General features: G+C 45.7%; 1 protein-coding gene across 1 annotated transcript in view; it reads left to right on the top strand.

Annotated features, from left to right (window-relative positions):
* HSPH1 (heat shock protein family H (Hsp110) member 1) overlaps positions 1 to 23,801 on the top strand; it is a 735,818-nt gene that overhangs the window by 113,004 nt on the left and 599,013 nt on the right. The window contains exon 5 of the mRNA XM_078656001.1: positions 2,282 to 2,381. Coding sequence (XP_078512127.1) covers positions 2,282 to 2,381 — 100 coding nt within the window. The remainder of the gene's footprint in view (positions 1 to 2,281; positions 2,382 to 23,801) is intronic.

Genomic DNA, 23,801 nt, shown 5'->3' with positions numbered 1-23,801 from the left:
CTGCAAGAGAGGAAGAGCGGTCCATAAAAGAACTTTATCATGATGGATCGTCCTCTGCATAAAGATCTGCTACTCTTTGGCCGGTAAGGAACCACCAGAGGGTATAAGGGCTCATTCTACAAGAGCTAAGTCTTCTTCCTCAGCATTGGCTAGAGGTGTTCCTGTAGAGGATATTTGTAGACCGGCAACTTGGTCTTCCCTCCATACTTTCGCGAAGCATTACTGCTTGGATACCGAGGTGAGGAGGGACGGCCACTTTGCGCGCTCTGTCCTCCAGGATTTCCTGGTTTAGAAGAGTGGACTCCCTCCTCCGGGAGTGGGGACTGCTGTGGGACTCTATTCACAAGGTGAGGAATCCACACGGCAGATGTATCTATCAGAAGAACAAGTTACTTACCTTCGGTAACGCTTTTTCTGGTAGATACAATATCTGCCTGTGGATTCCTCACTGACCCACCCGCCTCCCCGTTGTCCACTCTTCTATGCCGGAGTTTCTGTAATGTATTTATTTTATTGTCAAGGGGTTGTTTATTTCAAATGTTTTATTGCATTTGCTTCACACTGTGTGTGTTTTACCTTGATATTTGTACTGCGTATACTGTGTATATGTCTACTGTCATTGGTCCGTCCGTGTGCCTCGAAGGCACGGAAAAAAGGGCGGAACTGACGTCATCACACCGGCGTGGGCCTATTGTAGGCGTCGGTGACGTCAGCGGAGTTGCGTGCGATGCCGTGCTCTATGACGTCCAAGTCCACGTCAGCGCGAAGCTACAAAAAAGAATTTCCGAATGTTGCTGACGCAAGGGGATATTCACAAGGTGAGGAATACACATGCAGATATTGTATCTACCAGAAAAAGCGTTACCGGAGGTAAGTAACTTGTTCTTCTGGTACTAAGCCCTTGTTCTTGCTTTTTCAGCCACTCAACTTTCTACTTAGTTGGCATATACTATATCCCTGATTGTCAGCAAAAACCTGTAAGAATCTGATATGGTGGTTGGTGATCTACAGGGATTGAATGTAGGGTTTATTAATGCAGAGTTTCTCATGCATGCAGAGCTTTTGAGCGCATATACATTATTTTAGAGACCCAGTTTCTAGCCCTGCCCACTGGCATAGGTAATTCACAAATAGTTGTGCATGAGAGACAGCAAAAATTAAGCATAACTGATTCAGCACAAAAATAATGTTTCCTGCCTTTTTTTAAATCCACGACCAACACTCCCTTCTCCTTGGTAATACCAAGAGAAGAAGTAGTTGCATCATATAATTCTTTCTCCCTATTGGCCTGTCTAAATGCATTGAAACCAACTTCACTACATTATGTTGCAATAAGCAAACTGCTTCCTAGGGAATATAGTGTTTGAGTCGCTCACTGATCACGTTACTACTTATCTAGCCACTTCTTCTGTACGCTCTGTCAATGGAAGAATGAAAGGTTTTCGTAAGCCAAGTTCATGCTACAATATTCTATTATTTTGTATAGTGTTTTATTCATTTTCCAAATCTCAAGAGAGTATGCAAGTAAATGTGGGTAGCTATGCTTAGGAAAAATTATCCTGTACAGGTGCACTATAGTGACCTTGTGCGTAGCTTCAATACATTATTAGCCCTGCTGTTTGCTCCCCGAGGGGATTTATGCCACTTTACTGAATCCTATCCTCTTTCAATTAAGAGTAAAGCCAATAAACACATCTAAATATGAAATATAAACTGTAGGGCAACCCCCAAACCATCAGTCTTTTGTTTAGACTCAGTGAAGACAGCCCAGTTCGCCATTAAATCAATCCATCTCCTGTATCTTGTAAGGGGCAACGTGCACACAGGGCAACAGTGACCATTATTCTAATGATGGAGACCACTTTTTCAGTTTTCTAATTCTAACATGAGAGCAGGGTTTTAGGTTAATTTGAAGAGGGTTCAGAGACAACGACTCTCACATGTTAAGTAGCCTTACCTTCACCTTATGTTTTCAGAAGTGTGTTTTAAATGCCCTGTTTAAAGCCTTTTGTAGTAACCTATCCTGCTTCATTGCGCCGTTTCAAATAATTGTGTGTTGCTTGATTTACTTTTTAAAACAGAATGTTTTACCGAAAGATAAAACTTTTATTAGACTATATTAGTAACAAAGGCTTGATATGATACAGAAATATGTTGCAATACCAACAGATCATAGATGATATACTTGTGCGCTTTTAAATTTGCAGTTTTCTTTGATTTTCGTATAGTACACATTTTACTGTTGATCAGTTGCTCATAACTGATCTTTGTGCACTTTCAGGTTCCTTCATTCTTCACAGATGCAGAAAGAAGATCTGTTTTGCATGCTGCCCAAATAGTTGGTTTGAACTGCCTGACGCTCTTAAATGATATGACAGCAGGTATGATATAATTTCAGATTGTCTTGTTCGGGAATTGTTCATATTTGGTTATAATAGGAATAACCTATACAAGTTATGTATTGTGATAGTATAAAACTGCAGATATTCCACATTAGAGTGGACATTTGCAAGTGTAGTACTTGGTCATTGGTGATGAATTCAATTCCTGATTTGTGAGTCTTTGAAGACGTCCTTTTACCCTAGATTAAAAATCCCCCTCCACATACAGTGCTGTATTGTATCCCCCAAACTGATACCTCAGGCCAGTTACTTCCTTGCAGTTAAGTGATTAAAAATGTCATGCAAGTAGTCCTTTCACCCATTGGTCTTAATTTATGCACCTTAGCAGCAAACAGTTTCTGTGAGGCATCCCTTACATGTGACATACAGATATATTTTAGTTTACATGGAAAACGTTAAATTGAAACCAAACGCCCTCTTATTACCTGACAAAATTTCCAGAAGCCAATGATGTGAGATGTCGGAGTGCTCATGGTTGTCGAGCTAAAATGTGTGCATATTTAATGTACATGCCAGCGTGCTTCAGTGCTAGAAGCGTGGTAGCAGAATACTATCTGATGTCAATATTGCGTGTTTAAACATCATTTACAAAAATATTTCCACATTGGAGTTGATAATAGACAATCTATACCTGTAAGGATAATATTTTTTGCAAACAGTTTCAAAGATATAATACTGATGTCAGACTTTATGTCTGACATATCACTCTTGACTGCCTAAGGAGTGGAGGAGTTAGCATTGGGTAAGGTGCTTCACCATTAATGATCTTTATTGTGTTCTTTAGTTATCATCCTATATGATCACATACTTACTGAAAAGGACAAGACTTGCAGTGGTAACATGGGTCTCAAAATTCCCCACTACTTATTGTCATCAAAGTATTTTATCTGAAAGAGGCATTTGGTTATAGATTCCTTACCTAAGAATTTTCCCCAGGTGTCAGACTCGGTCCGAAGATTTTTTCCTAGTGGTACCTCTGAGCGTTGATAGGTGGCACCGGTCGACTCCGCATCCGTCTTCCGTGCCGTTGACGGGGTGATGCCTTTGCCTCCTGCATTACTTTTAGACGAAGACTACTCAGATGAGGAAGATAGTCCCTATGGTGATGCCTATAGTCCATCTCAGTTCCAGGTAAAATACCAGGACTCAGATTCTGATGACTATTATGAGGAACAGCGGCAACCTCCTCCCAGGGAGAGGCCTCAAGAACAATCGCATCAGGGTATGGGTTCTATGCCTTCCTCCCTAATAAGTGGCTTACAGACCATGTTGATGGATTATAGGAGGAGGTTTCCATCCCAACCCTCTGAATCCATACAACCTTCTCCGCCATCACCACCACCACCACCATCACCGCCTACTCCATCAACTTCTACGGTTCAGCTACTGGAGCCGGAACGTTTGGAGGAATGGCAGAATATCACTTCGGGACAGGCGGACAATGATGATGATGATTCCTCAGATGACGAGCGAAATGTGAGAGAAGTCCCAAATCCTGATAGAGAATGGGCCGACTATATCATACCAGATCCCGTTTCACCGGTACCAGATCCTGTAGACTCTCCTCGAGCAGACATTGGAGGTTTCCTTAACCTTATGGAGAGAGCTTCAAAAAGATTTGGTCTTCCCGTTCTGGTTGTTCAATCGGACTGCTTTCTCTATGACTTTAAAGAGCCTTATAGATAATCCATCCGCTCTATTCCCATCACAGAACATATATGGAGTGAAGGTTATGCAGTCTCCAGCTCCTGTTATACCTGTTCTACCGCGGCTGGAGAAAAATATAAGGCCCCTGATAGTAGTCCTGCTTGCCTGGTTGGTCAGCCGAGGCCGGACTCCGTTAACTCCCAGGCGGCTCAGAGAAATTCGAAGAACCCATCATCTCCTCTTGCCTCACCGCCAGATAGAGAAGGCAGACGCCTTGATAATGTGGGCAAGAGATTCTCTTCTATGTCCAGCCTCCTGGTTCGTGCCTCCGATGCACTGGCAATTTTGGGACGATATGATCGCCAAATGTGGTGCGACTTGTCTCCTTTTGTTGATCAACTACCGGACACTTCCAAAGTGGATGCAAAGAAAATCCTGGAGGGGGGGGAGCGATCCTCTTCAGAGATTATTGATTGTGCCACGAGCGATTTTCACGGAGGCACTTTACTCAGCAGGACTCAGCGGCGTTTTCAGCATTCCCGCCCACATCTCGCCGCACCCGCTCCGCGGATGCCGCATCGCCTTGTCAGGCGCAGGGGGCAATTGGTGAAGAAGCAAGTGTAGGGCGGTACCGGGTGAGAGGTGTCAGCGGGGCTGCGAGCGTGCGGGGACTCCAGTAACCAGGAGTCCCTGCGAGACCGACCTCCAGCTTCCGGTCCGCTCTCCCTGCTGGCCCGCCCCCCGCCCTTCTGAGGATTCAAAACCGCCCTTCACCTCCTTCCTTGTGGGACACGAGCGATTTTCACGGAGGCACTTTACTCAGCAGGACTCAGCGGCGTTTTCAGCATTCCCGCCCACATCTCGCCGCACCCGCTCCGCGGGTGCCGCATCGCCTTGTCAGGCGCAGGGGGCAATTGGTGAAGAAGCAAGTGTAGGGCGGTACCGGGTGAGAGGTGTCAGCGGGGCTGCGAGCGTGCGGGGACTCCAGTAACCAGGAGTCCCTGCGAGACCGACCTCCAGCTTCCGGTCCGCTCTCCCTGCTGGCCCGCCCCCCACGGCCCCCTATATCTTATCACATACCTCCCGCAGCGCGGGACGCAGCTCGGGGCGAAGACCGGGCTAAGAGCGGGCCGTTTGAGGCCGTTCGAGACTGTGAGAGACTGGACTGGGCCACCCCATATACATCAGGTATTATTATTAAATCTACCTTCCAGCTAAAAAGTACCACGTCCTCTCTTTTATCGACAACCGAGCCCTATTTCCCATTATGAGCCAAATGGAGACCAGGAGCAAAGCTAATCAGGCAGCTACCGGCCACACATCAACGGCCCCAACCCAAGGCACAATCGACAACTATTTCCTGAAAGCAGGCTCTCTCTTGATAGATGACATCAATCTCCTGGAAAGACGAATCTCCCAGGAAATAGAGTGGGTTAAGAGGTCTTCGATGGGCGCAATAGCCATGGCAAAAACCCCCGAAAATAGACGGATCAGAAACACACTAAAAGATGGTGCTCAGGGTGGGGCTCAGCAATCCACTAACATTGATCTCTCAGATGTAATAATAAGTGATCTAGAGGACATGAGTCTCCTCCCATTGCCCACAATGCAAACTACCCAACCACCCAACCTAGAAAACACGGGGGAGGTGACCGCCACAGCAACTCAATGCCCCACTTCACTCAGGGAGGAATCGACCACGACAAGTGATACCCCAAATTTAGCAGGGACACCAAGTACTAACCGGGGGATAAGGGAAGGAGCCATTCAAAAAAGGATATCGGGGAAAATACCACTAGGGAAAGAAAGACTAAAAATGTAAAGGGTCTAATAGGGAAGACCTCCATCTTAGTCAGCCCAGACCATAATATCCAGGAAAAAATTTCACCAGTGATAGCGATTGACTCTCCCCAGCAGTTGCATAGTAACATCCCCACTGATCATCCACCTTCCACCACTGAACACAACTCTGAGTTACCAGAAGAGGACATAACCCTAGCTGACATAGGCCACCTTCTGAAGTCAATTATAGGTCCTTTGGAAGCACGCCTGATAAAAATGGAGGCGAGAATAATTAAAATCGAGAAAACAGCTTTGCAGATTATGGACAGTTGGAAACCTGGGGCTCTCGGCCCCACGCTTCCCAACATTGACCCAAAACATAATAGTAATTTGACCATTCCCAAACCTGTAACAGGTAATGAGGCAGGAACAACACCTACAATAGGCATCAATAACATCAATGCACGCAGTAATCAACCGACAGTATCAAACCCTAAATTAGCAGTAATATTGACCTCTGGTCCTACCAAACAATCTCATGTTACAAAACAGCGAGCTACTTTAGATAAGGAGAAAGTGCAGCCTAACCCACAACACACGAACTCCCCCATACCTTCCTTGATCACCAACCATGATATGAATGACCCGAAACATACAAAGGTAAAAGTACCCAGATCAGTCACTGTCAATCTCCCACCTGAGGTTGCTCCATATACTGCTATCCTAGTTGGGGTACCCGAATTAAAATCAGATTCATACGAAACCGAAGAATCTCTGAGAAACAAGGTCATCAATTGGCTTTCAACGCACAGACCCCTCCCCAGAGGTATGACCAGCGATATTCGCATGGTCAGAAGGGTCTCACGGGGAGGTAAGAGACCCAAAACAATTAGTGGTGACTGCCTATTGGTGAGTTTCAGAGACCTAAGAACAGTCACATTCGTCTGTAATCCATCATTGGAAGATGAAGGCAGTAACATTCACCCAGTCTCCCTCTCGTTATTCTACCCACCTAATGAATATGCAACTAATGCCCAGAGTAGAGGACATTACCAGAATTCTAAGGGAAACTGGCAGGGCAATCAGGGAGGAAGGAGAATACCCCCCACTCAACCACGAATACCCCCGTTCCGCCCCAACACATATAGTGACCCTCACGGATGGGAAACTGTCCAGAGAAGAAGGGTGGGAGGGGGCGGATTCGATAGAGAGGAGTCATGGCCTCCGAGATTTCATCAGCAACCACCTCTACCCCTATTTAATTACTACGACTGCCTCGAAATGGTGGATTGACAGCGGGCCTCTACAATTGGGTTGCAAGAACAATTGTCAGGGAATGAATGTGCAAATCATTTCCCCCCAATCAGTAGACAGGAGAAGGCTACATATGGGACTTTTGAACTATCTCAGGCTTTACTTAATGTGGATACAAATAGAGATGACCCGCTGATAGACGAGGGGGGAATGGAAAGCCCTCTTCGGTTAGAAAATATAAATCCCACGCCCAAACAACCGGACTACCAGAAAGCCCCACAAATCCTAAAAATTCTTTCATGGAATGTGGCTGGCCTGTCTAATAAAATAGACTCGGATGCATGGGCCGATCTAACGCAATCAAACAGCGTTTGTCTCTTTCAAGAGACTTGGTCAAGGGACGAGACCTCTTTTCGGGGCTTCCACACATTCTCAATCCCTGCTGTTTGGGGCGGGAAAGGCAGACCTTCTGGAGGCTTAGCAACTTGGGTGGCCTCGGACATAGGATGCCGAGCCTCAAGATATCCAGTAGACTCTGTAGACATACTGGCTGTCTTACTCGAATGGCCGGGTCTTTCCAAACTGCTGGTTATTAATATCTACTCAAGGCCAGTCAAAAATGGGTCCACCTCCAAAACTATAGAGTTTCTCTCTCGCCTACTGGAAACTATCCCTCCGGACATGTCTTACCTAATAGGAGGTGACTTCAACTCACATTTTGAGCCTCTACCTAGTTTACTCGATGGACCCTCCCTAGAGGAGGATTCGAGCTGGCAGGTTCCGCGGACTGAAGCACCTCCTCCCAGAGCATGGACAACTCTGGCCGTACAGACAAACACCTTAAATCTCACCCATGGTCTGAGAGCCTGTAACGGCCGTACTAGGTCCGACATTCCATCCAAATGTACATTTAATAAAGCAGGGAGGGAATCCAGAACAGACTACTTCCTGGTACAGTTAAAGGCATGGAAAAGGGTGGCTGATTTTAAAATAACACCAAGACATGATAGTGACCACAATGCCCTGGAGCTAGAGTACACCATCCCTTGGGTGAAAGTGATAGGTGAGGAGAAACAGAAAGGAGGAAGCCTTCTAGAGAACAACAGGAGGCGGATAAAATGGGATAAGCTTGTCTCCAGTGGAGAAAAGCTCGCCTCTCTCTACGCTGGGATTATTCCCATCCTTGAGGAGGCTTTTGACCTGTGGGATCCACACTCCACAATAAATATAAATGAGCACCTAGCTCAAGTTCACACTCATCTAATCAAGAAGCTTGAAGCTGACCTTTTCAACAAGGGCCGCCCGAAAGCACAGGGACAAAATAAAAATTCTTGGTATAATCGCACTTGCCGTCTGGCAAAACAAGACCTCATTTCCACCATAAAAGAAGGAGGCGCTAGGTCAGAGATCCGTTCTAAAAGGAGTGCCTATAAATCACTTGTAGCCAATGCTAGAATGGAGTGGGATATACAGCATTGGGAGAATCTATCGGAGTCACTAGCCGAAAGGGACTCCCGTAGATTCTGGAGAATAATCAATCATGGGAGCGGGGACCTTCCATCTGCAATTGAACCCAACATTGCCGCCAACGTCTGGCAGGATCACTTCCAGAGCCTATATGCCCCTGAAATTGATGAGCTAGTAACATCAGCATCTACTAGCCTCATTACATATACATCTGCCCCTTTTAGTCTGAAAGATATTGAGGTGGCCATAGCGGGGCTGCCATCTGGAAAAGCCCCTGGCTTAGATGGGGTGCCAGGTGACCTCTTTAGACAGGAACCCGGGATCTGGGCACCATACTTGATGGTTTTATTCAATGCAGTCCTGGGGGGAATGAGGTTACCAGATACTTGGCTGGGAGCAGAGGTGGTCCTGATATATAAAAAGGGCTCGCCTCTGCTCCCCGCCAATTATCGCCCGATTAGCCTCATTGATGTTACTCAAAAACTGTTTGGAAGGTTAATCCTAGATAGGTTGCAATGTTGGATGGAAGAGACGGAGATCTTGAGCCCCCTTCAAGCAGGTTTTAGGAAGGGTGTCTCAACAGTGGATCAAATATTGAGATTAAATATCCTATTTTGGAAAACAGCATATCTAGAAGGGGGGTCACTGTACGCGGTCTTTGTGGACCTCCGTGCCGCCTTCGACTTGGTCCCTCGGGCCAGGTTGTGGGCGGTACTGGAGGACATGGGTGTCCCTGGAGATATTCTCCAGATTCTTATCAGGCTTCATACAGATAACTATGCCCGGGTAAGATATGGAAAGGGAGGTAGGCTGACAGACAGGTTCCCTGTCCAACGCGGGGTAAGACAGGGTTTTGTGCTGGCGCCGACCCTGTTTTGTCTATTTACGAAAGGCGTGATAGAGCACCTGTGCAGAATCCCCAACATTGATGCGCCGCAATTGAACAGCAGTAGGGTGCCGGCGATTATGTTCGCGGATGACACCCTGCTGCTGTCAAAAACACCAATGGGGCTACAGAGGATCCTGGATGGATTCTTGGATTTCTGTAATAAAAGGGGACTAGAAATAAACCCTGCGAAGACCAAATTCATGATCCTGAGCCACAAGCATAAAAGTTGCCCAAATCCCCGCTTGGGATCCACACCCCTAGAGAGAGTCCAAGTGATTGAGTATCTGGGCATAACACTCAATCAAAATTTAACCTGGTTGCCACACAAAACAAAAGCAACCACTAAATTAATCCAGAGGGCGGGTGCAATCACAAGAATCGCAAAAAAATCCCCCCTTCGTCCATTGGCACCTGCAATACAAATTTATAAGGCCCAAGCACGAGGAGGCATTACTTATGGGGCTGAACTATGGGGACACACATCGCTTCATTCTATACAAGTGGCCGAGAACAATTTTATCAGACATTTGACGGCACTTCCCTCGAGCACTCCACTACTTCCGTTGAGAATGGACTTGGCATTGTGCCCAATCACCGAAGAACTGAGCCTCAAACCCTTGACTTATTGGAGGCGCTTGTGGAGCAGTCAGGATTTGGGCCATTATAGAAGCGAATTACAGGAACTCCTCAGATCAATACAAGTGTCCAAAATTCAATGGCTCAAGTATATTAGAGACATGTGTATGACCCTCGGAGTCCCAGAGCTATGGAGTAACCCTGAACTAATGTCTGTAAGGCTTCCCCGGAAAGTACTTTCTAAACTTTTCTATGACTTTATGCCGCAAAGATCTATTAGCTCAATCCGGGAGGGCTCTCTAACTGATATATTCACTAAAGTAAAAGACTTTTATAGTCTCGAATATGTCCTAGACGCAATGTCCACTGTGCACGTAAGAAAAACTTTTCTCCAATGGAGATACGGCTCTCTTCCCCCGAGGAACTGGGATGGTAACTGTAGGAAGGTAGATCCCTGACTATGGTTGCCCCCAACTTTTTGCCTGGTGTTTTGCTGGTTTTCTGACTTAGTTGACCTGGGACCCTGCTATTCAGGGCCCCAGGCCTACTGCTCTCTCTGTAAAATGGATTCCATGTACCTTAGGTACATATCTAAATTGGATACTGAGTCACCTTATCAGTCCCTGTACAGTGTACCTTAGGTACCCAGGGCATAGGTGTACCCAGGGCCTACCAGGGGCTGCAGCATGTATTATGCCACCCCTGGCTGGCCATCCAAATCTGACACAACTGGCTGCTTGACAGCTGGGGCAAGGTGGTGTACTCACCCTTTGCTTTAGATATGGTATACCTATATCTAACCCTCAAATGGACACACAGATCTTCTATCAGTCACTCCTATGGCAGCATCCATTTTGTGGAGCTGAGGCTCTGCTTGACTTTAACCGGGGTTAGGGGTTACATACATGTCGTGTCCCTCTAGAAGGGTGGAATGCTAACCCCGTCGCCAGAATTGGTGAGGGGTTAGTATTCCAATTCGTATGACACCTTACTCGACATGTTTTGATAAAGCGATACCAGAGTTGGCATATAACCGCGAGGATTATAATGCACTTAAGAGTATATGGTATGCGATATCATGGAAACGGCTAAGGGATGGATCCCGAAAGCCGCAGACAGGCTCAGCTCATGCCAGAGCACCATCTCACACGATTCCAAGCACTCTGCCTTCAGGATTGTTAAGGCCTGCCATAGGAGTGACTGATAGAAGATCTGTGTGTCCATTTGAGGGTTAGATATAGGTATACCATATCTAAAGCAAAGGGTGAGTACACCACCTTGCCCCAGCTGTCAAGCAGCCAGTTGTGTCAGATTTGGATGGCCAGCCAGGGGTGGCATAATACATGCTGCAGCCCCTGGTAGGCCCTGGGTACACCTATGCCCTGGGTACCTAAGGTACACTGTACAGGGACTGATAAGGTGACTCAGTATCCAATTTAGATATGTACCTAAGGTACATGGAATCCATTTTACAGAGAGAGCAGTAGGCCTGGGGCCCTGAATAGCAGGGTCCCAGGTCAACTAAGTCAGAAAACCAGCAAAACACCAGGCAAAAAGTTGGGGGCAACCATAGTCAGGGATCTACCTTCCTACATAACCCCCCCCCCAAACGAAAGGAGATAAGGCTAGCCTTGCCAGGTAAGCCTATATTGCCTGAGTGGCCATATAAGGAAGTACCAGCACTGGCATGGTTACCCCCTATCTCATGGTCCACTAAGCAATCCCTCACCCTAAGGGTGTCTGAGGGTCTCCACCATAGGGAATCTCTACCTGTGGTGTGTTTTGGCAAAGTAAAAGGCTGGTGCTGAAATGGAGTACTGAAGTGAGGCCCCACTAATTTTGGGCTCAGCTTCCTCCAATCATTTTCCACCATAGAGGCCTTTCTTTCCAAGACTGAGTTGTTTTGGGCTCTCAGGGTCAACCTCTGGCTACCTACAGCTGGAGGTTGGGTCCCTCTGTTTGGCTTACTGGAGGGACAGGTCAGGTTTGGGGCCCTCAGGTCCCAGGTTTGGCTGTGCCCAACAGTGTCCATCTGTGGGAGGTCCCTAACTAAATTTAAGGGGGATCCCTCAGGAGTTGGTTTTATTTTCACTTGGCTAGGACTACTAGCTTCAGTGCCCTTAATCTGCTGATTGGGGAATTCTTTTGGACAGGGGGCCCTTTGGGGTCCACCACTGGCCTCCCTGACCTCTACAGCCCTGGGCTGACTGAGGCAGGGTAGAGAGGGGCAGGTTACCTGCTCCAGACTGGGTCCCATCTTGGAAGGGTCCACTGACATCAGGGGTTCTGCCAGGCTAGGCCTGACTACCTCTGTGGCAGTTTCTTCACAAGGGGTCAGATCAGTTCCCTGAGGAGGCTGATCTTTTCCTAAAGTCTGGTGGGAGGGAGATTTCTCTTCCTCCTCAATGCTCTCTGTCTGAGTGGAGTGATCCATAGTTTCAGGCTTCACAACACTATCATCTGTCTGAGTTTGAGCTGTGGCCATCACAACTCTCCCAACCTTTTCAGGAGGGGGCTCAGTTTGGGTGTGGGCTGTTACCATGACAGCCTTGACAACCTGTTCTGGGAAGGAAGTTGTCTGAGATTGGGTTGTGACTGGCACAACCCTCCTGACCTGTTCAGGGAGGACATCTTGGACTGGGGCTGTGGCTATCACTGCCCCACTAACCTTACCATGGGTATTTACCATTTTAGAATGGGTTTCTTGCTCAACTTCAGCCCAGGCTGAGAGCTCTAAATCATTCCCCAGTAGGCAATCTACAGGCAAGTTTGGTGACCCTGCCACTCTCTTGTGGCCAGTGACACCTCCCCAGCTGAGATTGACCACTGCCATGGGATGATCTCTCTGTACTCCATCAATATTGGTCACCTGGTAGGTGGCACCAGGTAAAAGTTGCCTTGAGGGGACTAGACTCTCAGTCACCATAGTGATGCTAGCCCCTGTATCTCTATAGGCCTCACCTTTTATACCATTGATGAGGGGCTCCTGTCTGTACTTGCCCAAAGTGTTGGGACAAGTTGTGAAGTTGGCAAACCCCATGCCAGTCTCACAGACAAGAGTATCTAAGTTTGGGGACCTGGTTAGGCCAGAGTCCCCAGGAACTCCCAAAGTAAATGCACCCAAATTCTTGGGGGCACTCCCACCACCTGGGGGATTACTACTAGTAGTAACAGGAGGTTTGGGAATGTTACTTGGGGGTATGTTTTCCTTATTGTTATTCTTTGGGCAACTGCTGTCAGTTTTTAAATGACCCACCTGTTTACAGGGATAACAATAAGGTTTCTTCTGGTTGTTGGAAGGATTCTGGGACCCACCCCCCTCAGAGGATTTTTGGGGCCCTGATGTGGTTTGATCTGTAGATTTATTCCCACCCTTCTCTTGAGGCTTGGTTGATTCCTTTTTCTGGTCACCACCTTGGTTCTTGGGCCTAATCCTGGTTCTGACCCATTTGTCTGCCCTCTTACCCAATTCTTGTGGAGAGGTCAGATCAGAGTCTACCAGGTGCTGGTGTAATAACTGGTTCTGACAATTATTTAAGACTTGCTCTCTCATAATTAGATTATACAATCCCTTGAAATCAGTAACCTTACTACCCAGTAGCCAGCCTTCCAAAGCCTTAGTGGCACAATCAACAAAGTCAGACCAGTCCTGAGACTGAGTTTTCTGGGTGTCTCTGAACAGCAACCTGTACTGCTCAGTGGTTAAACCAAACCCATCAACCAGTGTATTCTTCAGGACCTGGTAATTGTTAGCATCCTCTACTCTTGTAGTGAGGAGCTTATCTCTACCTTTACCATCAAAGGAGAGCCACAGTATAGCTGCCCACTGACTCTGGGGAATGCACTGCACAGTGCAGGCCCTCTCCAGAGCAGCCATCCATTTCTGGATATCATCCCCTTGCTTAAAGGGGGGCACTATTTTAGTCAGGTGTTTAGTATCTAAACCCTTCTCTCTATCTCTTGGGAGATTGCTGCCACCAGTGGGAGCTAGCCCACTCATCTGCTGCTCTCTAGCAAAGGCGAGCTTCTCTTTGGCCAGGGCAAGTTCTTCCCTTTCAATCCTCAGTTCAGCTTGTCTCATTCTAGCTTCATGCTCTTTTCTCTGAGGGGAAGTAAATCTCCTCTGTGGAGGATTCCTTCTCCCCTGAGAAGAGGCATTAGAGTGCAGAGATCTATTGGAGTCCCTAGAAAGAGATCTATCTCTCCTAACTCCAAGGTTAGGCCCACTTCGGGTTAGTACTGGGGGTCCCCCAGATCCCAGCCCAAGTAAGTCTAAGTTGGTCCTGGTTAGCCTTCTGACTACCTCAAGACCTTTGTCTACCTCATCCCCAGAGAGTTCCTCCTGATCCTCCTCCTCCTCAACTGCAGTAGCAGTGTTGGGGAGGTCTGGATCCCCAGAGGTTCCCTCTAAGGCTGGCATGTTCTCATGTAACTGAGAAAGCTTTCTGGCATCATATGTCTCTAAGAGACCTATCAGAAAGGGAATGGTGGGGTTAGACCCCTGCTTCAGTTTTCTGGAGACACAGATCTGTCTCATCTCCTGGAAACTGAGAGCTGCATATCTTGAAGTGACCTGTGGAGGGTCAACACTGACCAGGGGAGTCTCAGTAGAATCTCCCTGGGTAGACATGCTTTTCTAGTGAGGTGTAAGTGGTGCACTTACCTACACTATATGTTTGCCTACTGATCCCTTGCTAGAGTTGTAGTTTAGGGTGTGCTAGGCCCTAGGAGCTACAACAGCTGGTTCAGTAGAACTCAGAGTATTCTCAGCTAAGTTATATGTACCTTTAGTACTTATGTGATCTTTCACAAGATATTCTTAGGGCATGTGTGGTAAAACAACAGCAAGCTCAAATCCCAACCGCTGCTCACCAATGTGAGAAGTTGGCCTGATGTGCAGTGTTCACTATTCTAGTGATCACTATATATCAGTCCAAACAACCCTTATTGATGATTGGTTGTAAGTCAACCTTATAGACCAGCTATCCTAGTAGCATGGATACGAGCAGTCTAAGGCTAAGACTCTAGAGGGCGTGTTAAGCCAGCTGTTTTACCATCACATTACCCCTTGAACACCCAGTGAAAGGACACCACACAAGTGTTATGAAAATAAACAGTGTATTTATTAGAATCACAACAACCCTGTACTCTTTATGAGGACAGGGTGCTAGGCACACAACAAAACTCTTACGAAAATACTTAAGTTAGCACGTTATACACAAATGCCCGAGGGGCACGAAAAACCATATACTTAAAAAGTGGAATGCGAAATTACTAGCAGGTAAGTACAGTACTAATAGGCTTTGGAATCGCTAGGACTTGACTAGGGAATCGTTAGATTACTTCTAGGAGACCTAGGGGACTCGGGTGCAGAGTGTGCACTCTCACGCGGGATGCGGGACAAAGTCTATGGAGGCTAGTAAAGGCAAAGTTAGTGTTCACGGGCGAACCCGACCTGGTAGGAAGAAAACGACAGTGGATCCTGACCCTAGGATAGTGAGGCTATGCTGGGACACCGAAGTGCCGAAGTTACCTAGCCCAGGGGCTGCAGCTGCATAGGTCTGAAAAGACGTCGGGGATCTCGTTGCCGGACCAGGAGCCTGGAAGAAGGAAGTTGCTGGCAGGCGACCAGTGAAGAAAAGTTCGATGGATCCAAGCCTGGATCAAGGAAGAAGAGACCTGAAAGCAGAGGGGACCAAGTTCTTGAATCACTAGCCAGTGATTAAGTGGGCACCAGGATGGCACCGGGCGAAGTCACCTCGACTAGGTGAGTGGGCGACGCTGGCTCTGCAGATCTCACGGACCAGGAGGCGTTGTCGGCGACCAGGATGGAGAGGCGAGCTGTCCCACGATGGATGAAGCTGTCGGCGTCGAAGTTACCCAGGATAGCCTCACTATCCTAGGGTCAGGATCCACTGTCGTTTTCTTCCTACCAGGTCGGGTTCGCCCGTGAACACTAACTTTGCCTTTACTAGCCTCCATAGACTTTGTCCCGCATCCCGCGTGAGAGTGCACACTCTGCACCCGAGTCCCCTAGGTCTCCTAGAAGTAATCTAACGATTCCCTAGTCAAGTCCTAGCGATTCCAAAGCCTATTAGTACTGTACTTACCTGCTAGTAATTTTGCATTCCACTTTTTAAGTATATGGTTTTTCGTGCCCCTCGGGCATTTGTGTATAACGTGCTAACTTAAGTATTTTCGTAAGAGTTTTGTTGTGTGCCTAGCACCCTGTCCTCATAAAGAGTACAGGGTTGTTGTGATTCTAATAAATACACTGTTTATTTTCATAACACTTGTGTGGTGTCCTTTCACTGGGTGTTCAAGGGGTAATGTGATGGTAAAACAGCTGGCTTAACACGCCCTCTAGAGTCTTAGCCTTAGACTGCTCGTATCCATGCTACTAGGATAGCTGATCTATAAGGTTGACTTACAACCAATCATCAATAAGGGTTGTTTGGACTGATATATAGTGATCACTAGAATAGTGAACACTGCACATCAGGCCAACTTCTCACAGTAACCAAGACTCAGCCAACTGCCCTGCGTGTAACTACAAGCTAGAAAGTGATATACACGTGGTCTTATTTTGCAAAGCCTACCGCAAAATTAGGAGCTACTGGCTCGTCCCCTACCTAAGGAACTTGGGCTTTCGAACATATGCCCCAGCCTATAGAGTCCTTAAAACTGACCTTACATCTCCAACTGTGTTTGTAATGGCGAAATTTCTGACGGCAATGTGGAGAGTACGCGCAAGAATCATAAGGGAGTCTACTGTACCGCGATCAATCTGCCCTTAATCTAACTTAAAAATGTATTTTCAAACCTAGAAAATGATTTTATGAATTTTAAAATTGATGAATTATTCTTAATATACAATTTTTACTGTCTATGGTCCAATGTTTGTTACTTGTACATCTTTTATGATCTTAACGATCGAAATAAAGATTATTTTGACTTGACTTGATTGTGCCATGGACATCGCCACAACCGCTTTTCATGCCTTGGCAGGTTCGGCTGTCCTGAGGAGACAAGGTTGGCTTGGGGCTACCTGGTTTCGCCCTGAGGTACAAAATAAGATTTTGGACTTACCATTTGACGGTGACATGCTTTTTGGTAAGCATATAGATGACGCCTTACAGGACATCAAGAAGGACACAGAAACAGCTAGGTCCTTAGGCACGTTGCAATATCGCAAAGTACCTTTCCGAGGTGCAAAAGGTCAATGTTTTTCAAACTACAGAACTGTTCCTCCACCCCTGGTAACATCATTTGGGCAGGATTTCACACTGTCTACGCAGCTGGAAGATCATAACATCAGATCAGTGGGTCCTCAATATCATTCGGTTTGGCCACACATTGGAATTTCAACACCTCCCACCTTCCAGAGCCCCTCGCGCCACCGAATCAAAACATCTACAGCTTCTACGTCTCGAAGTCCATCAACTGCTCATCAAGGGAGCGATAGAGCCTGTACCTCTATCTCAAAGAGGGTAAGGGTTCTATTCCAGGTTTTTCCTGGTCCGCAAGACGGAGGAGAAGTGGCGCCCAATTTTAGACCTAAGGGAGCTCAACAGTTATCTCATAAAGCTGTCATTCCGGTTGGTATCCCTTCACGATATTTTGCGCCTTCTCAATCCAGGAGATGACATGGCAACTCTGGATCTCGAAGACGCATATTTTCACGTACCGATACACCCAGCTCACAGACGATTCTTACGCTTCACAGTAGCCAAGAGCCATTTTCAATTCAACGTCCTGCCTTTCAGCCTCTGATCCGCTCCTCGGATATTCACGAAGGTTTTAGCTCCGGTGGCAGCGTTTCTCAGAAGACAATCTCTAGAGGTTTTTCCCTACCTAGACGATTGGTTGATAAAAGCTAAATCTTCTCAAGCAACTACAAGAGCAGTCAAAAGTTGCATTCGGCTTTTCGATCATCTGGGGTTACAACTCAACAGGAACAAGTTGGTCCTGCACCCATCCAGGTCGGCCAAATTCCTAGGTTCCATTCTGGATACAAGATGCTGCAAGGCTTTCCCATCGGAGGAAAGACAAAGAAGACTCATTATGCAGTATTGGGGTATCTTTCATATATTCACATGCCTGAATCATTCCCCGTCGCCGAGGCGGGAGTCCTACGGTATATAAAAAAGCAGTGCCATAAGTAAATTATAGTAGTAGGCCTAAGAGAAAGGCCTGAGGCCTAAACTGCAATAGCCTATCTACCTCATTATGCTAAAAGGACTAAGAATGTTGTTCTAACCAATCAGCTTACAGCACCCTCTAGAACCCTCTCTGCTGAGCCAGTTCTCCTCAGATTTTCACCCCACGTCGTGTGGAAGGGAGTCTCCCTGAGTCTCTACTTAGTTTTTTCTCTACTTCAGGATGTCTGACAAGAAGGCCTTGTTTAGACCTTGCAGAACATGAGACAAGAAGAGAGTCCATGTTGATGATCAACATAAGGACTGTATTTATTGCCTCTATCAAAGCATGAGGCAAAAAATTGTAAGATCTGCCGCACCTTCCCTTCTAAGACCTTAAGGGATAGGGAGGCCAGAGTCCTTTAATAGCTCAAATCTTCTTCTGCTGTTGATGATAACAGAGCTTCAACCTCCAGTAAGAGAGCAAGATCACAAGATGATTCCTCAAGTGAGGGGAGAAAACATGTAAAAACCTCCCACTCCACTTATGGCTCTTCACAGAGATCTCCATCTTCTTTCTCTGAAGCCTCAGTTCTCAAGGAATCTAAAAAACCTAAAACCGTGAGTAAAAGCTGCTCTGTCTCTTCAGCTTTTCCTATGACTACTATATCTGTACGGTCTTCTGCCCCTTCGTCGTCGGCGACAATTTCTACCACAGCTATCACCTCTCCTATCCTGTCAACTAGGATTTCCATTGTGGCAAAAAGAACCATCGTCGACGATCCGTCGACGACAGCCTCGTCATCGAAGTCAAAGCACTCTTCAACGAAGGAATCGTCGACGAAGCCTCCATCATCGTCTTCGACCGTCTCGTCGACGAAGAAGCCAAGTCCGTCGACGACGAGCCCGTCGATGACGAGCCCATCGACGATCCCGTCGACGATGATCCCGTCGACGTCGAGTCCGTCAACGAAGATTCCGTCGTCGTCGAGTCCGTCGACGAACATTCCGTCGTCGACGATTCCGTCGACGTAGAATCTGTCGACGATGGTCTCGTCGACGAAGCCAGTGTCGACGCCTGCAACAATTCAATCACCAATGTGTCCATTGTCTACGGTGCCACCATTATCAATAGACACTGCTTCTACAAAGCCTCCAGTCGCAATACAGGCATTTTCTACGCCTATTTCTTCAAAGACTTTCAAGCTAACATCTTATCAGAGGCAAGGAGGTTCTTATATTTCGCCACTTACGCCCTCTCACCTTCTTGAGACTTATGATCAAGAAGAGGAGGATGACTACGAGGATGATGACAACGAAGGAGCTTTTGGGATAGCTCACCGTTCCTCGGAGTTGAACATTAAATGTCAGGATGATGAGGAGCATGAGGAGTACGCTGTACATTACTATCAAGAAGACATTGTAGTTCTCTTCCAGGGGATCCTCATCAATAGTCATAAGCATTAGAATATTCCCGCCCATGCGCGGGACCCCGGAAACACTATATTATATGTGCCCCACATATATATACTCATATATATATATATATATATTCACTGAATAAACCATAGGTTATAGACCATATATAGTTAGGAATTAGCATTTACAAAACCTTGAAAATTCACTGAAAAAAACATAGGTTATACACCATATATAGTTAGGAATTAGCATTTACAAAACCTTATTTTACTCACACAAAACCTTTGAAATTCGCATATATAGTTAGTTGCACTAACTATATATCGCGCACCCGCAATCCACTGCTGATCATGTCACATATTACATCATTCATGACATGGTCAGTGACATCACTGATGACATCTCAAATGACATCACTGATGACATCACTGATGACATCTCAAATGAGGTCACTGATGACATCACTGATAACATCTCATTTGAAATGACTGATCACATCACTGATGACATCATTCATGTGATAATACGATGAACTTCTTCAGACTCTAATATAACTAAGCATGAGCGCAAAATCCGTTACGCTCACGGATTTTGCGAATTTTCGGTAAATTCGCGATCCGCGAACTCCCGCGAATTTACCGCGAATTCGCAAATCCGCGAGCGGCGGATTCCGAGGGCAAAAGTTCAAGCCTTGCTGGCCTGTTGTAACTATTTTACGATGGCGCCGGCAAGCTGCCAGCGCCATCCTAAAATAGCAAATATCAAAAGCTGTAAAATTTATTCTTCTTTTAAAGGAAAAATATATTTTATATGTTTTTAATATAATTTTTTTATGTATATATTTTTTTTTTATAATTTTTTTTGTTTCGCTACCGGTCCGCGCACCGGGTAGCTTCCCGTTAGCTCAATTTGGTGCCGCGACCCGGTCCGCGAACCGGTAAACGTTCCGTTAGCGCAACTGCCGCGTTAGAAAACAACATCGTGACGCGTCGCGTAAGCGCGACGTATCGCGTTGCCGCGTAATGCGTCTTATGACGCGCCGCGTTAGCGCACCCGGAAGTGCTCCGGAGCGCGAACCGAGGCGCGAAGCGCAGCACTCCGGAAGCGCTCCGGGTGCGTAGCGGGACGCGTAACGTAAGCGTAACAAGTCATGTGACTTGTTAATAAAACTTTTTATTGGTTCATTTCACTTTTGGTTTCCTAATGATGTAAGGCTAGGTCATGTGACCTAAAAATAACACTTTTCATTGGTTTAGAACATTTTTTTTCCCCAAATGATGAAAGCCCCCACCTTTTTTCTCACTCTGACTTTCAACTTTGTGAGAGGAAGACCTATTTTCATTATTAGGAGATGGCTTCAATAGTAGCTGCAGCTGGTGCACCCCCACCACCACCACCACCTCCAAGGAAGGAAGGACCACCTACCCAGTTCCTTCCCAACCCTGAGGAAGAGGAGGAAGAAGAGGAAGAGGAGGTACATGAGAGAGTATTCTTGCCTGAACAGCCCCGGAAATCCCACCACAAGGACAATTTCATTTGGCAATTTTTTACATTCCCTGAAGGCCAAAAAAAAGTCAATGCCCGTCATGTGACATGCCTGATCTGCAAAGGAGTTCTGTCCCGAGGCACAGATAAAAAATATAGTTATGGGAACTACACTATGCATCGCCACATGCAAACGTGGCATCCAATAAATTACAGTGTGGCTGAGCTGCGTGACCTCCGTGAAAACCCACGAACTCCTGTGGCCACCACCTCAACACAGGAAAGTCTTTCGGGACCAGAGGCGAGGGAGACGGTCCCCAATATCCAGAGCAATTTTCAACACATCAAGCTAGTGTAAGGATATTGTGGGGGACTACTTTGCTACGGGGAGATGAGTGTGATTTTAATGAACAGAGCATTTGAAAATCACAAGTGCTCAAAACACCCCAAAAAGTGATTTTTTTTTTGCTCCTGTTGAGCCGTTTCTAATGCCTGTTTTTCGTTGTTCCCCCTCAAAAAAACCATATAAAATTTAAAATTGTTAAAAAAAAATAAAAAAAATAAAAATGTTCAGAAAAATAATAAAAAAAATATAAAACAACAAAAACAATAAAAAAAAAGTTCTTTTCAGAACTACCTCCCATTTATAAAAAATTGTTAAAATGTTTAGCACTCTTGCAATTTCTTTTTTTTTGATTCGCTTCCTGGTTCGCGCGCCGGTACGCGAACCGGAAGCGAACCCAAAAAAAAAAAGAAAAATAAAATAGAGTGAATATAAGGGAAGGAGACCGAGAGAATAATGTTAAAAGAAAGACAGCTAGAGGGAGTAACACAGAGATACTGTATAATAGATAATTATACAAAGAAAAGTTATAAGAGGGAAAAATTGAGAAAAAGAAAACAGAAAAGGAAGTGAAGGAAAAAAAGAGTGTAGAAGAATAATAAACAAAAGTTACTTGGAGAATGTGAATGAATCTTCAAATTAAAAAGAAAGAGAGTAAAGGATGTGGAGTAAGAGGTAGGGATAGAACCGGACTAAAACAACAACCCTGAGAGAAGGTGTTAAAAAAACAGTGAGTGAAAGTAAATAGGATTAAAACATGTGGAATGACAGAGAGAAAAAACAGAAAGAAGAAAAGAAGAAGTGATAGAAAAAGAATAATTAAAGCAGCAAAAAAATGAAAATAAGATAGTGTGCTTGAACTACAGAGAGAAAGCAGAAAGAACAACTAGTAAAAGAGTGAAGAGACAGTGACAGTTTTTGTTAGAAAGACGGACTGAGTGAAAAGGAGTTGTTTTTTTTTGGGCATATATGGGTCTCCTCATCCACCCTCACAAAACCTAGGGGGTCAGGATATGTCTCCCTTGCCCCCTTTTACACAATCCCAGCATTGTTTAGCATCCATCTTGTGTCCAAATTAGACCTTAACGCAAGATGGCGGACTCCCGTTACGCCGCTACCGGTAAGCTACCCGGTTCGCGTACCGGGTAGCGCTTCCACCGCGAAAAATCGAAAACATTTTGTTTTTAATTTTTTTGCCCCGCGGGGCCCTTCAATAGGCCCCACATCAATCCTAGGGGGTCAGGAGGGGTCTACCTTGCCCCCTTTTATTCATTTCCCCCTTTGTTTATTTCCACCTCTTGTCTCTCGATCCTACCGAGAGACAAGATGGCGGCCGCACTGGACTGTTTAGAATGTTGACAGTCACAGGAGAGTTGTGATAATCCAGACAAAAGAGAATTTTATTATTTGGCTCTTTTGCAACTGTTTAAACCGTGGCGTGAAGAAGAGGAACTTCTTGGAGATTTTCTCTGTTATGAAGACTCCTTTAATGCAACGAAGGATACCATAGAATGTCCTGTTTTTCCAAATTATCTGCAAATGTTGAATGAAGAAATAGAGCAAGAAGCCACAATTGCTGCAGAGATTGCGAGAGACAGTTCTCAAGGCAGTCAGAGTTCTGCTTCATTGAGTCAGGATCCACTAGGAGGACCAATTATCCAAAATTAAGCTGCTACTGCCATGGATGAGGTGGAAAGAGCTATGGAACAAGCTCAAGATGATGAAGTTAACTTAGAAGATTTGGTGAAACAACTAAACCTTGAGCAGAAACAGATATATGACGAAGTAACAGAACATGGATTCAGTCATGAGAAAAAAAGAGTGCTCATGTACATCATTTAAGCCTGTCCAACTGTACGTGAGTGGAGAAGCGGGAACTGGAAAAAGTTTTCTGATTAAAGCCATTGCAACTTATCTGCAGAAAAGGACTGAATCACCGCTGTCTTGTGTTGTTACCGCTCCAACTGGGCTGGCAGCACATAACATTAAAGGGATTACTTTACATCGTTTACTGATGCTGCCAGTGGAGCATGATAACAAATTGGAGTATCACAAGCTATCTGGAGATGCGTGTTCCGAAGTTTCAAGAGTCCTGAAGAAAATGAAACTTCTTATCATTGATGAAGTAAGCATGGTGTCAAATATAATGCTTGCTTTTGTGCATTTGAGGATGCAAGAAATTCTTAGAACAGACTATGATGTCTTATTTGGAGGAAAACATATTATTGTTTTTGGAGATCTTCTGCAGTTGACTCCAGTAAAAGGACAACCTGTGTTCAAAATACTCACTCATGAAGATACCAGGAAGTGCTTAGGGAGCATCGGAAACGTTAATATATGGTTAAACTTTAAATATGCAGAACTGCTTCAAAATATGCGGCAGGCAAAGCATGAAGATT

Source organism: Lissotriton helveticus, chromosome 8, assembly GCF_964261635.1.
Source record: "Lissotriton helveticus chromosome 8, aLisHel1.1, whole genome shotgun sequence".
NCBI classification, from domain to species: Eukaryota; Metazoa; Chordata; class Amphibia; order Caudata; family Salamandridae; genus Lissotriton; species Lissotriton helveticus.
The sequence above is the reverse complement of the archived record's forward strand: the minus strand, read 5'-3'. Positions and strand labels throughout refer to the sequence as shown.